Source organism: Knufia obscura (genome assembly GCF_036327395.1).
Source record: "Knufia obscura strain CCFEE 5817 isolate CBS 148926 chromosome Unknown scaffold_7, whole genome shotgun sequence".
Lineage (NCBI taxonomy): Eukaryota > Fungi > Ascomycota > Eurotiomycetes > Chaetothyriales > Trichomeriaceae > Knufia > Knufia obscura.
The window spans coordinates 294,686-309,996 of record NW_027042693.1 but is presented as its reverse complement, the minus strand read 5'-3'; the positions used below and the strand labels follow the sequence as shown (position 1 = coordinate 309,996).

The 15,311-nt window shown below is 52.2% G+C and overlaps 6 protein-coding genes across 6 annotated transcripts; 3 read left to right on the top strand and 3 right to left on the bottom strand.

The window, feature by feature from the left end:
- Positions 1–119: 119 nt before the first annotated feature.
- DLD2 (D-lactate ferricytochrome c oxidoreductase) lies at positions 120–2,064 on the top strand (the record flags this gene model as incomplete). Its single annotated transcript, XM_064874722.1, has 3 exons — positions 120–1,521; positions 1,682–1,703; positions 1,803–2,064. The coding sequence occupies 3 exons, from the start codon at positions 120–122 to the stop codon at positions 2,062–2,064; spliced, it is 1,686 nt and encodes a 561-aa protein (XP_064729122.1).
- Positions 2,065–2,297: 233 nt separating this feature from the next.
- On the top strand, positions 2,298–4,052 carry PMZ80_006308 (uncharacterized protein; the record flags this gene model as incomplete). Its single annotated transcript, XM_064874721.1, has 1 exon — positions 2,298–4,052. One exon carries the CDS (start codon positions 2,298–2,300, stop codon positions 4,050–4,052), a length of 1,755 nt encoding a protein of 584 aa, XP_064729121.1.
- A 325-nt stretch (positions 4,053–4,377) lies between these two features.
- On the top strand, positions 4,378–6,066 carry CWC27 (Peptidyl-prolyl isomerase cwc27; the record flags this gene model as incomplete). Its single annotated transcript, XM_064874720.1, has 1 exon — positions 4,378–6,066. One exon carries the CDS (start codon positions 4,378–4,380, stop codon positions 6,064–6,066), a length of 1,689 nt encoding a protein of 562 aa, XP_064729120.1.
- Positions 6,067–6,440: 374 nt separating this feature from the next.
- Positions 6,441–8,309, bottom strand: PMZ80_006306 (uncharacterized protein; the record flags this gene model as incomplete). Its single annotated transcript, XM_064874719.1, has 1 exon — positions 6,441–8,309. The coding sequence occupies one exon, from the start codon at positions 8,307–8,309 to the stop codon at positions 6,441–6,443; it is 1,869 nt and encodes a 622-aa protein (XP_064729119.1).
- Positions 8,310–9,064: 755 nt separating this feature from the next.
- PMZ80_006305 (putative NRPS-like protein biosynthetic cluster) lies at positions 9,065–12,574 on the bottom strand (the record flags this gene model as incomplete). Its single annotated transcript, XM_064874718.1, has 1 exon — positions 9,065–12,574. One exon carries the CDS (start codon positions 12,572–12,574, stop codon positions 9,065–9,067), a length of 3,510 nt encoding a protein of 1,169 aa, XP_064729118.1.
- A 605-nt stretch (positions 12,575–13,179) lies between these two features.
- On the bottom strand, positions 13,180–14,844 carry PMZ80_006304 (uncharacterized protein; the record flags this gene model as incomplete). Its single annotated transcript, XM_064874717.1, has 4 exons — positions 13,180–13,804; positions 13,850–14,290; positions 14,423–14,444; positions 14,511–14,844. The coding sequence occupies 4 exons, from the start codon at positions 14,842–14,844 to the stop codon at positions 13,180–13,182; spliced, it is 1,422 nt and encodes a 473-aa protein (XP_064729117.1).
- Between the last annotated feature and the right edge of the window lie 467 nt (positions 14,845–15,311).

Below are 15,311 nucleotides of genomic sequence, written 5' to 3'. Positions count from 1 at the left end.
CCTCGGCAATAAAAATGCCGAAGCATATTCATGCTCCAAAAGTTCTGTGCTTCGATTACAGCTGTCAACGGTACACTACACCTCTGTTACCCAAGCTGCGCATAGCTGGAACCTCGAAAATGGCAGCTCCAGCATCAAGATCAGCTCTCCGAGCTCTACGCAGCGTCCCACGACCCTCCCAACGCGCCATCCGACCGATACCGCGGACGTGCATCCCACCACGCGTCCGAGCTTTCAGCGTCTCAGTTCGGCGCCGTGATGACGCCAGCGACCTGAGTGAACCCGGTCACGATGTGAGATACACCACAGATCTCTACCCGGAGCTCAAACGAGATTCACGCTTCACCGAGCTCAAGCAGGAACATGTCGATTTCTTCAAGAAGACTCTCGAAGACGAGTCTGCTGTCATCGATGGCCTCAGTAAGGATGCGACCGACGACCTCGAGCCCTTTAACCGTGACTGGATGAAGAAGTATCGGGGGCATACCAAGGTTGTGCTGAAGCCTAAGAACGTTGAGGAAGTGAGCAAGGTGCTCAAATACTGCAATGATAACATGCTTGCTGTTGTGCCTCAGGGTGGGAACTCTGGGTTGGTCGGTGGGAGTGTACCTGTCTTCGACGAGGTGGTCATCAACCTCACGAGGATGAATAATATTAGAAGCTTCGATGATGTGAGTGGGATACTGGTCGTCGATGGCGGTGTGATTATGGAGAATGCGGACAACTTCTTGAAAGAGCACGGATACGTGTACCCGCTCGATCTTGGTGCGAAGGGCAGTGCTCAAGTTGGTGGGAATCTTGCTGCCAATGCTGGTGGTCTCAGATTCCTCAGATACGGGTCGTTGCATGGGAATGTGCTTGGAATTGAGGCAGTCTTGCCAGACGGTACAATCATGAATGATTTGAGCAAATTGAGAAAGAACAATACCGGATACGACATGAAGCAGCTATTCATTGGTGGGGAAGGCACCATCGGCATTATCACAGGTGTCTCGATACAATGTCCACAGAGGTCGAAAGCCGTCAACGTTGCGTACTTCGGTCTGGAGTCCTATGAGAAGGTCCAGAAAGCTTTCAAGGAGGCAAAAGTTCAACTGGGCGAGATCCTGTCTGCTTTTGAGCTTATGGATGCCGAGTCACAAAAGATGGTGCACAGTCATACGGGCAACAAGCGACCCATCGAAGGTGATCATCCCTTCTACTGCTTGATCGAAACCAGTGGTTCGAACGGCGAGCATGACAACGAGAAGCTGGAGACATTCTTAGAGCATGTCATGGGAGAAGAAATCGTGGCAGATGGTGTCGTCGCGCAGGATGGCACACAAATGGCAGAGCTCTGGCGCTGGCGAGAAGGTATCACTGAAGCTATCGGTCACCACGGAGGTACATACAAGTACGATCTATCTATACCGATCAAGGACCTGTATAAGGTCGTGGAAGACACTAGGGAACGACTTGAGTCGAAGCAACTTATTGGAGAAGGCAAAGTTGCCAAGGCCGTCATTGGATTTGGGCACATGGGTAAGTCCTCCCTACCCACCTCAAGCATCGAGATCTTGAGACATATTGCACAATGCGTTTCTGCTCATCGCCTGAGCGCTGTGTATTCAGCATCCTTCCCCTGCCCAGTCTCCACCTCCCCAGTTTCTCCTATTACAGGTTTACTAACGTATGTGCATAGGTGATGGAAACGTCCACCTAAAGTAAGTTCTTCCAGTCGCGAACCCAGACAGGCTGGACCCCAAGCCGTGTACCCTTCTTTGTCCAGGTTGTATCGATATAGCTATACTAACTTCAAGCAGTATACCGGTGCGACAATATGATCACGAGGTCGAGGCTGCCATTGAGCCATGGGTCTACGAATGGATCCAGAAGAAGGGCGGCAGCATTAGTGCTGAGCATGGTCTAGGTATTGCCAAAGCCAAATACATCGGCTACCAGAGGGACGAGACCATGCTTAAGCTGATGAGACAGATCAAGCAGCTGTACGATCCGAAAGGTATTATGATGCCATACAAGTATCTTGAAGGCGTGAAAGAGCATACGGGAGCGGCTACAAGCTAAAGTATCCCGAGCACTCCTGCGCGCGGCCAATAGCCGAAAGCTTCACTGGCAAATGCGTTCCCCGCACCGTTGGAGCGAGGCAAAATGCGCTTCTCCAACCTATGATGGCGAGTATCAAACAAGGCTAATAGCTCTACGATGATGTTGATATAGACATAGCGCGTCTTCTTTGGCCGCCTCCGATCTTGTCCACCTGTCAGAGACGTGTTCGTCAGCCAGCGGCGCTTATCATAATGTCGCCATCAGTGTCCGAGCTCAAGGACATTCAGATACCTATGATAGACCAGCCAGCATATACGCCAAACAAGCTACGGGTTGTGACTATTGGCGCGGGCTACTCTGGTTTGCTGTTCGCTCACAAGCTCCAGCATGAGCAGCCGGATCTGCAGAAATTCATCGAACACACCATATTCGAAGCCAATGATGGCGTTGGAGGTACCTGGAAGGTGAACACGTATCCAGGCGTTCAGAACGACGTACCAGCTCACCTCTACGCATTTCCGTTTGACCCAAATACGTCGTGGTCAAAGTTCTACGCCGACGGCGAGGAGATCCTTGAATATGTTGAAAGGATATGTGATAAGTGGAATCTGAGGCGAGACATCAGGTTCAACCATAAGGTAACCGGCCTCGAGTGGATCGAAGAAAAAGCGAAGTGGAAGATTTCTGTGTCCGAGAAGGGCAAAGAGCGAGAGGAGTTTGCAGACTTCATCATCTCAGCTCAAGGATTTTTGAGTAGATGGAAGTGGCCAAACATTGATGGCATCCACGACTTCAAGGGCCACAAAGTCCATTCTGCAAGTTGGGATCACTCCTTCGACTACTCACACAAGCGCATTGGTATAATCGGTAACGGAAGCTCGGCAATTCAGATTCTGCCACAAATGGCGAAACTCGACGGCGTGGAGGTCGTCAGCTTTCAACGGAACCCAACCTGGATTACACAGTCACTCGGCCAAGCACTGGGGGTCAGCGCCGGTGAGCCCGAGCCACCGGACGAGAACGATGATGTGGGCGTGGATATGAGCGAGGTAGACCAGAAGGACGAAACTGTTGGCTCCAACTTCAATCCTGCATACTCAGCCCGCGACAGACAAAGATTTGCAGATCCGGAGAAACACAGGGCATATCGCAAAATGCTTCAGCACGGGATGAATAAGGGCTTCAGACTGTACCGAAAAGATAGCCCGCAAAACCAAAAGGCGACTGAGGCCACGATCGAGCGGATGCGCAAGGCCCTGAACTACGATGAAGATCTTTGCAAGAAGCTCATTCCGGACTGGACGCTTGGATGTCGACGCCTCACGCCTGGCGAGGGTTACCTCGAGTCATTTTTGTTGCCTCATGTGAAACTGACACAATCACATATCAAGTCCATCGATGAGACAGGGATCAATACAGAAGATGGGCAGCACTACGATCTCGATGTCATTGTGTGTGCCACAGGTTTCGATGTCAGTAACATACCGCACTACCCCGTTACTGGTCGTGGTGGAATGACTCTGGCAGAGAAATGGAAAGATGAGCCCGAGTCATATCTGTCTTTGGCCTGCCCAGACTTCCCGAATTACTTCATCTTCACCGGGCCGAATGCAACAGTCGGCCATGGCACGCTGATCACGAGTATGGACTGGTCAGCGCAATACATGATCAAGTGGCTCCGGAAGGTCGCGGGTGAACAAATACGGTCTATCGCACCGAAGCAGAGCGCCACGGATGAGTTCGTGCGGTATGGAGATGAGATACACAAGACACTTACTTGGACTGGTAGCTGCGTGAGCTGGTACAAGAATCACAGGAGAGATGGACGAGTGACTGCGACGTGGCCGGGGAGTGCGCTGCTGTACAAAGAGATGATCAAGGAGTTGAGGCCAGAGGATTGGGAGATCGAGTATCGGCATAGGAATCGCTTTGCATTTATGGGTAACGGTTTCACAATGCTGGAAATGGATGAGGAGGCCGATCTGGCATTTTACATAGATAGATAGTTTACACATCAACTTAGTGGAGAGAGCTCAAATGGAGTGGGCATAAGGCACGCCCTGACCCACCGCTTCAGCTCTTGCCTCGTTCTTCGCCTAAACTGCTGCCCGTGAATTCAGGCATCAGATATTGCAGTTCGCTGCCTCATCTTGCGATTTTGATTAATTTGCTCTTCTCAACACCCTCGAAGTGATTTTTGAAGCCTGTGCAAGCCCTCTAAGCTCTGGTCACCAATTCGCCGCCACCAAAAACACAATGCGGTAGTGCCAACGCACCTCCCACCATCTGCGCATCCACCTACTTTCACCACTACTCGTAACGCACCCTACAATGTCCACCCAATACACAACCGAACCACCCCCCACAGCCACCGTCCTCCTCCAAACAACAGCCGGCCCCCTAACCCTCTCCCTCTTCGCCCAACAAACCCCCCTCACAACCCGCAACTTCCTCCAACACTGCCTAGACGGCACCTACACCAACACGATCTTCCACCGCGTCGCGCCCAACTTCGTAATCCAAACGGGCGATCCAACCGGCACCGGCGAAGGCGGCACAAACATCTACGAGGACGGCGATAAGAGTCTAGAACGCTACGGTGAGACATGGGGTCGCATGCTACGGTTACCCGAGGAACGGTATAACGAGCGGATTGTGCTGCGTGACGAAGTGCACAGTCGGCTGAAGTTCAATAGACGGGGGTTGGTGGGGATGGCGAGGATGAGCGGGGATAAGGGCGATGCGCAGGGACAGTATGGGAGTCAGTGGTTTATTACGTTGGGGGATTGTAGGACTGAGTTGGATGGGAGGTGTACTATGTTTGGACGGGTGGAGGGGGATGGGATATATAATGTTATGAAGGTTGCGAGTGGGGAGGTTGTGGAGGGGACGGAACGGCCGGTTTATCCGGAGAGGATTACGGGGGTGGAGGTTTTGGAGATGCCGGAGGGAGATGGCTGGAGGATGGTAAAGAGGAGGGAGAAGGTTGCGGTTAGGACGGTGGGGGAGGAGAAGAAGGGGAAGGGAAAGAGTGGGAAGAAGAATAAGGGTGGGAAGGCGTTGTCGAGTTTTGGGGGCGATGAGGGTGGGGAGGAGGAGGGGGTGGGTGTTGCTGTGAGGCCGAAGAAGGCGAAATTTAATACTGCGTTGATTGATGGGCCGGTCGCGGAGGAGAAGCAGGCGATTAATGAGGGTGGCAGCGCAAAGCCAGCTGAGGAGAAAACGAGCAAAAAGAGGAAGAGTCCTGAGCCAGCTCGTGCTAGACGTTCTCCTGAACCTGAGCCGAAGAGGCGGAAACCATCATTCCACGAACCGACCACACAGCTGCCACTGCGAGATGAAGAATCGCCCTCTCGGTCTCCTACGCCTGAAAATTTACCTCAGAGACGAAGATCCTCAAACCATAAGTCTGCGTCGGCACTAGAAGCAGAAATCGCAGCCCTAAAGGCAACTATGAAGCGAGACACAGCGCCGGCAGCTGAACCAAAGAAGAAACTCTCCGCTCTAGAAGCACTGATACCCGCTACCAGCACGCGCGGCCGCAAAAGACCAAGGCCCGGCGAGCACGCGTCAGAAGACAAAAGCTCACTGAGTATGCTAAATGCCTTCAAAGCACGTCTAGAAGGGGTTGACAGCTCAAAGATTTCGAAGTCAACCACGAACGGCACGAAATCACATGCAGACAACGAGACGAAACCGGACGCCCCAGACGAAGAAGCAACACTGTGCGATCTGCATTTCATAGCGAACTGTCAGTCTTGCTCCGACTGGGCAGATGGTGATAAGGACAAGGAAGCGGAAGATGTAAAGGATAGGGACTTCCTAAGTCATTCTTTGACCTTTGAGAAGGATAGGCTCGGCAAGGATCTGACGTGGAAACAGAAGAATGAGGAGGAGTTGGTGGTTATCGATCCGAGGGAGCGGGAGAAGGAGCTCGGTATCAAGACGAGGAAAGGAGACAGGGGTGGGGGCGGGGGAAAGGAATGGGATAGGCGGAGAGATGACAGGAAAGTGAAATGATAGTGTACTCGTCTCGTTGGCAGAGCATATACCTATTACAGTATGTGCTTCGAACGTGGGGATCTGCTAATACAGGGTTGCTCTGATGGCTAGCTACACTGCGTATGAAGGGGTCGCAAAATAGAGACCATTATTGACGAAATACGAACAGCGCGTGTTAGAGCAAAGGACGCACCTTCACAACACTCGTTCCGGAGCAAGGACGTACGACTCATTCTCTCATGCAAAGTCGAGTTCATCAACTTTGGCAATCGGCAGACGCAAAATACAATCAGTCACTGCTATCACACGCTGAAACGCAACTAAAATCCGAACCCAAAACCCAGCCCTAGTCTCGAACCCCATAAATCAAACCAAATCAGAACCTCGCAAAATCACATATACTTAACCCCCTTCTCCGGCGGCCTAACATCCACCACCGGCCCAATCTCAATCCTCCTAACCATCTCCTCCCCCCCACTATTCACTGCAACCCCCGAATCCCCATACCTCACCTTCGTCCTTCCAACAATATGCAACATATCCTCCGCCAACTGATTCCCCTCCGCACCCCTCAAAATCGGCGCGTTGAAAGCCTTCGCAATCTCCAACGGACTCATACTGACGGGGCCACCCAGCTCCCAGAAACCATGGTACGTAGGGATAACCGCGATAACACCGAGGAGACTGAGGGCCACCGCGGCGGCCATGTACCGATAGTTGGCCGTGTAGACTGTGCGGGGCGTCTGCATGCGACTTGAGACGAGCTGCGTCGCGTTGGGGTAAGTTGTATTATCGCGCGCGATGAGGAGGGACGAGCGGAACGCGATCTCGCGCATCGAGTTGATCATGTCGTCCATTGGGTCGCGCCATGTGATGTTGTTGCCGAGAACGTACGTGTTCTCACCCGGGTTCGTGCGCGCGAGGTACCGGTTCGCGGAGGCGCCCGTGAGATTCAGGATCCAGCCTGCGCCGCCGCCGAATTGGTATGTTGCTGTGCCTTCGTAGAGGCCTTTTGCGGCGAGGATGAAGCCTGCTATGTTGGAGGCGGCGTTGTAGGGGAGGGGTTCGAGCCCGTTTTCCTCGAGGAAGGTGTCGTTTTGCCAGGAGGGGGATTGGAGGGTTAGGGTGTCGTTTGTGATTGCGACGGGATAGGAGAGGATTCCGCCGCGGAGGGCACAGGTGTGGGAGGTTAGGGTGCCGTTCATTTCGTCGGTGGGGGTGCCCATGAAGGTTGCGTTGAGGAGGAGGTTGGCGGTGTAGGGAATTGGTCGCGTGGGGTCCTCGAGGGAGTAGCCGTGGTTGTAATCTAGGAGTTGCCAGGCGGTGGAGGTGAAGACTTCGAGGGGCGGGAGGATCGCGACGCTGCCGTTTGAGAAGGTCTCGGGGTAGAGGTTGTAGGGGAGCTCGGTGGTGTTGCAGGAGACGCCGAAGCCGAAGCCTTTGATGCTGGTGTAGCAGGTACTGGACGCCTCGCAGCCTGTCCAGGTGCCGGGGATGTCGTCGCGGTTTGCGTGCGCTTGGTAGATGTCTGTGAAGTTTGGGTTCATGTAGGAGGGGGTCATGGAGCGGCCGGAGTCACGGCCTGCATAGCCGAGGGGGAGGCGTGATGCAGAGTAGATTGTGAGGTTTCCATCGGTTTCGGTGATTATGTTCTTGACTGAGGATGCGCGTTGGAAGAGGGGGCCTCGTGCGATTGAGGCGGTAGCGATGATGCATGCCAAGGCTGTTACTTTGCCTTGCATTCGGAAGATGCCGCGGAATGCGCCCCAGACGGACATGCCGGAGTGCCAGTACTGGTGGAGCTCTCGTAGGGTCGTGCCCCGACCTGCTCTACGCCAGAAGGAGATGACGACGCCATCGTAGAGGGCGTATGTCAGCGTGATGTTTGCAATGGCTGTACAAATGGAGATGAAGACGGTTGGTTGAAATCGGTCTCGAGCTTCCCACACTTCGATGGGGACACCTTCAGACTTGATGAGGACGGCGACACAGGCGAAGGTGGCGATGACTGTGTTCACGAGAGCTAGAACACCTAGCCATGGGAATTGTTTCCAGAAGCCTGGTTGCCATGGATGTCCTAGCTGTTGAGCGAGAACGCCATTGTTGTGTTTGTCCTGTATTGCGGTCCTCGAAGACTTATCTTGCTCGAAAGGCCGCAGCTCGCTCACGGACGAATGGGCCGAGGATTTGTTGTCAAGTCCTGCTTGATGCTCGAGCGAGGTGTAGTGAGGGCCGCCTTTGCTGAAATTCGTGGATGCCATTGAAGACGTCGTTCACCTACCACATACGTGCTCCAAACGAGTTGTTGTGACAATTCGAGCAGCTAAACGGGTCAGCAATACGAAGAGTATATCTCCACGTCCAGCAGTGTCAGCTTATAACGTGGCTGATCTGATGCACATCTTGGAGCCGAAAGGCGAGTTAAAGGGACTCGATGTAGGGGCCATTCTTTCAGACCCATCTGATCCATGTTGCGATTCATCCAGGCTGTACAGCAATTTCGTGGCTGTCCAGAACACTCGGTAAGCGGTATAGTGGGACAGGGATCCTGTTACACCGCAAATAGTAACCAAACCAACCTATCAGGAACCTAGGTTACAGCAGTAAAAGGCTTGGCAATGTTATCTGGCATAAGGATTGAAATTGTGCCTCTGAGAATGGGCAAGCGAAGCGTGTCAAGGCTTGTAGTATTTTCAGTAAGTGCTGACAAACGGCGAAGATCGATTCTTAGTGCTTATAGGGCTCATCTCGGCGATCTCTCAACCCTGCGTTTCACTCTATGCCTAAACAGGCTAGCCATGAGCGCCTGAGTCCTGGTCACCATCTGTTTTGCTTGCTATAAGAACACTATGGTTATTGGCTTGACATCTGTCCAGGCGAGTCAGTGGCCATGCGGAAACGTTGAATGAGAAACCTCTATGCACCCATGTCGACCGTGTAACACATAGGCAGCATCCATCCGCACGAAGTAAGTGGCCATAGCAGAGAATTATTTGGTTATGCACTGGCGTCCTCCTCAAGGAACATTCTCGCGCACCCAATTCCAGATTTTGGAGATGTAGTCTTTCCTCAATAGCTCGTTGTCTACATCGTCGTTCGTGTCCTCAGACTCGGCGACGTTCGCTTGCACTGTATTGTCACCAGCATCACCATTGACTTGCGGTGCCTTACCGCGAGACCGGCGTCCCTCGATAGTACTCAAACCCAGCCAATGAGCCAAAGCCGGCATCGCAATGAGGGAGTTATGCACGTCGAATGCCAGTCCGCCGGGCGCTGTGCTGTCGGTATCCGTATCGTTGGATCGTGGTGAAGGCTGACGGTTCGAGTAGGCCTGCTTCCAGAAGGGCAACAGTCGCAGAGATTTCTGGGCTTCTGAGGATTGCTCGGAGCCAGATGCCAGTGCTTCGAGCTTTTCTAGCCATTGTTGTGCCGGAACGATCTTCAGAGCTTCATTTGAGTCATTGTTCGAGACCTGCTGCAGTCGGGTTAAGAAGTCTGTGAACGTACTGCTTTGATCAGGATTAAGCAAATGGACGACCTTAACGGCGGCCGTGTCAATTTCATCACCACCCAGGCCTGTACCCTTGTCGAGGAGAGGAAATTTTGCTTTTGGCTTCTGCCCGATCATGTGCTTAACATGCTCAGTAGGCATATCACCAATGATCTCGGGTGCCATCAAGCTCGTTTCGACAAATGCCTTTGCAGCAACATCAACAGGTAGCCATGTCAGTCTTTCTTCTATTCCCAAATCCGGAAGCATACCGTCAGTCATCTTTGCTGTGGCAAGGATCTGAGGATACGCCTCGGAGGCACTCCATATGCCATGGTTCGTATCCGCCGACAGCTGACCGACTCTCACAGCGGTGATTTGGTCTCTCAAAGAGGGGACGTTCGTCGCAGCATTCGCCAAAATGAGCTCAGCCGTCAGCTTCGACCGTGCATACCCCGTAGATCCCGACACTGAAAGATCGGTCTGCAAATCCTCGGGCACATTTCTCACATCCTTCTGCAGCGCTGGGTAGTTGCTCACCGAAGCAACGCTGGAGCAGAACACGAACCGGGGTGGTTTCCGCTGCGTCGAGCTCAGACATAGATTTAATAGGTTCTGTATACCAGCAAAGTGAGGCGCGAAGCTTCGCAGGGAAATTAGAAAGTTCACTGTCCATGCCATATGTAACACAATATCCACGTTGCTTTGCAGAGTGCTGTAATCCTGGAAAGCGAGGCCGAGGTCTGGATCTGAGAGTTTGCACTGTAAAATGGTGACCTTTGCATCAGAATCGTCAGGAATAGATAACTTGCGAGACGAAAGTGCTTTGTGTACTCTCTCTCGTGCTGCTTGGGGTGTTGCGCCTCGTACGAGGACATAGATGTGCTGAATGGCTTTGTTCTGAAGGAGTTGGCCGAGCACGTGAGAGCCGAGAGAGCCCGTTGCGCCTGTGAGTAGGACGGTCTTGCCGGGTGGTTCGATCACCGTTGTGATACCGTCGATCATGGTTTCCACAGGCCGATTGCTGTCGAGCTGTGAGTATTGCTTGACGAGTTCTGGTATCAGCGCTTTCTCATCAGTCTTGTCGTTAGTGCCGCCATGACGCAGGCTAAGCACTGTTTTCGAGAGTTCTGATATCGTGCCGGAATCCTCAACGACCGTTAGTGGAAGTGCCTTTGCGTCCTTTGGCAGAAGCTGCGAGAGGCCATGCCGTATCTGTACACATGCGACCGAGTCCACACCCTGGGAGAATAGATCATCGTCCACGTTGATGTTATCGTTTCCCACAATAGATGTCGTCAAATCGTGTATCGCCTTTGATACGTCTTCGTCCGCAACGTCTGCACTTGTTGGTGTTGCCTTGTTGTACGCTTGCTCGATGATACTTTCATACTTCGCTTCAGCCTTATTTCTTATTATCGTGCCTTTGCTGCTCTTCTCGAGTGGTTGCTCCTCAAACGGCATCATAACGAGCATATTCCGAGGTATTCTGGTATGCTTCTGGTTGCCTTCATTAATCTTCTCGACAACGGGTGCAATCTCCTTCAGCATGTCTTCGTCACTCATGTTCTGTGCCTCCTGCGACCTGAATAGCAACACACCGGGGTACGGTTTGCCGTTGCCAAACAGCAGCACATCCGCTACTAGGTCTGAGGCGGCGACGATATCATGCTCGATAGAAGCAGGGTCAAACTTCTTCCCCGTGATGAGTGTGAGCTGCGAGTCTGCTCTGCTGTGATACTTCCATGCATTCGCGATCATCGCGTGCTTCTCGAATAAATCAGCTGTAGCATACGAACCATCATCACGATTTCTCTTCGCCATGTGCGGCCAGTCGGGCTTGATAACTAGCTCGTGTAGTCCCTCTTCCCGTGCCTCAAACTGAAGTTGTGTCGATCCCTCGGCCTGCCGAAGATACTGCCACTCCCTGTCCTGAGCATATTCTCGATGTGATGAGAGCAAGAACCCACACTCTGCACTTCCGAACCTCGAAACCACATTGACTCCTTGTTCAACCAGTTCGTCGCCCACTTTCGCCGGAAGAGCTGCCCCGCCAACGCCAACAAGATCCATCTTCTGCAGCCACTTCAGGCCTTCTTCGTCTGCGGCCATCATTTGCAATACGTAGGGCACGGATGTAAAGTACTTGACCGGAGGCGTCCTGTTGCGCGTGACAGAGCCCTCTGCAGCTTCGAGACACCTCCTGATATTACTGGCTGTGATTGGCATATCTTTGCTCGGGAACAACCAGATCATAGCATTACTCGTCCAAGCTCGGAAGATATCTGCTGGTCCACCGTGGTACAATGGCGTCGTCGTGAAGGTTGCTTGCTGTCTACCATCAAGTGCCGGAAGAACGCCAATAGCACCGTGATGGGTTTGTGGGATCGGCTTTGGTAAGCCGGAAGAGGTGCCCGAGGTGTGGTGTAGGTAGGCTATGCTATCATCAGTAATGGCAGGCTCTGGTGTCTCCTGATCCAGATCCTGCTCGGTGAGGCTAAATACACCCTGATCGCTAGTGAAAGGCATCAGCGTTGACCTTAGTCCAGCATCTCCCGAGTCTTTGTTCTGCTTGGCCGCCTCGGCTCCCAGGTCTTCATGCTTTTTATCTGTCAGTAACACCGTAACCTCACAAGACTTGCAAAGATGTGCGACAGCGGAAGCCGCGAGTTGTGGCGCAAGGAGTAGAACAGGATGTCCTAGGCTGATGCACCCTAACCACGTGAATAGGAATGCTGGCGAGCTATCCGCAAGTAGTCCTATGGCTTTGCCTGGCTGAGTGTCCAGAGTATCTGATAGCAGGCTGGCAGCACTTGCTGTGCCCTTATAGACATCGTGGAACGTCAAGACCTTGGTCTCAAGGGCAGTATCCTTGGAGCTTTCCGAACCGACGTAGAAACCAATGGCTGGTAGGTCTGGATTCTTCTTGCTCTGCTTCTTGATCAAGTCGCTGACACTCGAATATGGCCGGCTGATACCATGCTGTGCTGCTTCGCCCAGCGTGCAGACGAAGTAATTCGTCGTCACCTTAGCCATGGTAACACGGGAGCAGGTCTGAGACGTTCGTCTGAAAGGTGGCTCATGCCAGAGACCCGAAGCGGCCGACTGAAAAGAACATTGGCTGATATGGTTTATGTCTAAGCCGGAGCCTTAGTGATTCTACTTCGATGGGACTTGACCCAACTTGCTCCGATGATGAATGGAATTCTCAGTCCGGCACGAGGGCAAGGAAATGGGGAGGATGAAAAAGAGGTGCTCTCAACAGTCTGTGTATGATAGGTGACATCATCACAGCAATATAGAGATGCAGGAAAAGACAAGCTCAGTCCTTCTGTCAAAACGGTGACTAATCTTGTGCAAAGTTGTTCTGTGTAAGGAAGTGAGAGGAGCATGAGTTGCATGGGGAAGAGAGACCAAACTATGTAGACTTGAGATGCAGGAGGGTTCGGCGGACGCGTTCCTGACGTGACTTCCTGCAAAGTATGAAACGGGAATTTTATCATGAGAAAATAGCATTCGGCAATTTCGCCGTCGATTTTTATTTCCCATATTGAAAAGTTCTGGGACAAATCTATCAAGCGTGGTTGTCATCGTTGGCAGCAGTTGCTAACCACTCTATATGATACAGTGTAGCTTTCCATCTAGTGGACGCCATTTGTGACTGGTGTGTTCTCAACACCGTTCTGCATGCCATCAACACCCTCAGGCCCCGAAGCATGCTTCGTGGACGCATTGATGCCGTTCGTCTTCTTCTCCTCCTTGATGCCGTTGGTTGGACCGTTCTTCGCATCGTCGTTGATGACATTGGCCTTCATGCCGTTGGCATGACCATTTGTGTACTCAGCTGCAACACCGTTCATGGTGTAGCCAGTGTCGCTGGCATCCACAAAGGCCTCAAGACCCTCACCGTTACGTGGGTAGTTCTTCATGATCTCTTTGTGCTTTCGGAGAGCGGTGAACATCTCGTCCATCGTAACATCGTTCAAGAATACGCAGGATCCGATGGGACTGGGCACGGCCGCTCTTAGCAGACCGTCTCTTGTCTTCAAGATGGCCTTAGTACCCTGATCCAGAATCTCCTCGTTGAACTGGTGGTGGTCCATGGATAGACCGGCCTTGGAGAAGAGGTTAAGGATTCTCTTGTGCTCTTCATCGCTCAACAGACCTCGCTGGTTTGCAAGCGTTGCCGAGTATGCCATGTCGATAGAGATAGCATGACCGTGTCGTAGAGGGACATCGGGTACCAGTTCGTGCAGTGGTGACCAACTATAACAAGTCAGTGGGAGCCTTCAGAGCCGCGCAATAGCTTACGTATGTCCATATGCAATCACTCTGTCAAGCCCAATCTCGTGCAGGTTGGGTGTCTCGAGCTTCAACATCTCATGGATGCCAGCTCGGTTTATCACATCCGCTGCCTTCTTGACCTCTTCGGAAGCACCGTCTGCTCGGCCGAACCCAGTGGAGATGATCTCCTCGCAGTATTTGTCTAGGAGATCGAACGTGGGTAGGTGGGCGCACGACGAGATCTTGATGAGCTCGGCGAAACCGTTTCTGATTTGGGCTTCTGGCAGTGTTCGCAGGAAGGTGAAATCGAGGAAGGTCTTCATGGGGGCGTGATAGGCTCCCAGTCGGTTCTTGTAGTTGCCATAATTGACACCAACCTTGATGGAGACTGAAGCATCAATCAGGCCAATCACAGTCGTGGGAATGCGGATGAAGTTGGTGTTTCGTCGGTATGCTGCGCAAGCAAATCTGCAGAGTAGAGGTTAGTATACTGCCTGCAACGGGCTGATCCGCCATAAGGGAAGATATTCGGGCCAGAGTGCCTTGAAATTATCTTTGGCAGCGTAATGTTTTACCCAGCAACATCTGTAACTAGTCCACCGCCAACTACAAGCATCGGTTCCTGGCGTGAATGTTAGTGCGTTCTGCAAGGGACAACGGAGATCTCGGAGCACATTTCCGAAGCCACGAACCTTGCGGTAAATCCCGAACTTGTTCATCGAGTCTACGATGCTCAAGAGTGTATCGATGCTCTTTGCTTTCTCGCCAATCATCGTCTTGTGAATGTCAAGTTTGATGTTGTAGTGATCGAAGTATTTCTGCATCTGCTGGCCGTAGACATTGAAGATGTTCATGTCCATACAAGCCAAGCATCGACCCCATTTCTGGTAGCAGTCGGCCAGTTCGCTTCGGCTAGTATCGAAAATATTGTCGATGAAAGCGAAGTCGTATTCGATCTTCTCGTAACCCTCGACGTGGAAACCATCTGGCCTTTCGGCAACAGTAGCTTTGAGGTCAGACATGTTGATTTCTAGTGTGGGAAAGGAAAAAGACTCTGTTGAATGAGCCGCAGGACAGAAAACGATTTGAAAGCTGGGGAGAGCTGTTTTGAGAGGAGACCAGGAATCTAGTGCGGGACTTTTCTGCGTTATATGTTTCGAAGCGACCATGCTCCAGGAACATATACATCTTCCTCAACGTCTTCTTTATTGCCAAGCGGGTACGATCGCTGTCATTTGCGGGCCATTGACTTGGGTCACCAGTAGCACAATCCGCACATCCTTACCTTAGGCCATGTCTCTGGCGATACATGCTCCACTTGATGCCTTGATGAGACGAACAGCGAGCTGTGCCCGAAGCAGAACGTGTCGAGTCGTTGCAAACACAGGTACCGGAAAGGTCATAGCACCTGCATAGCATTTGAGCCAGTCAGAGTGATGATGTCGTGTAACACACTTGTATGGTGAGTGGATGGTGAGATTGGAGCCGT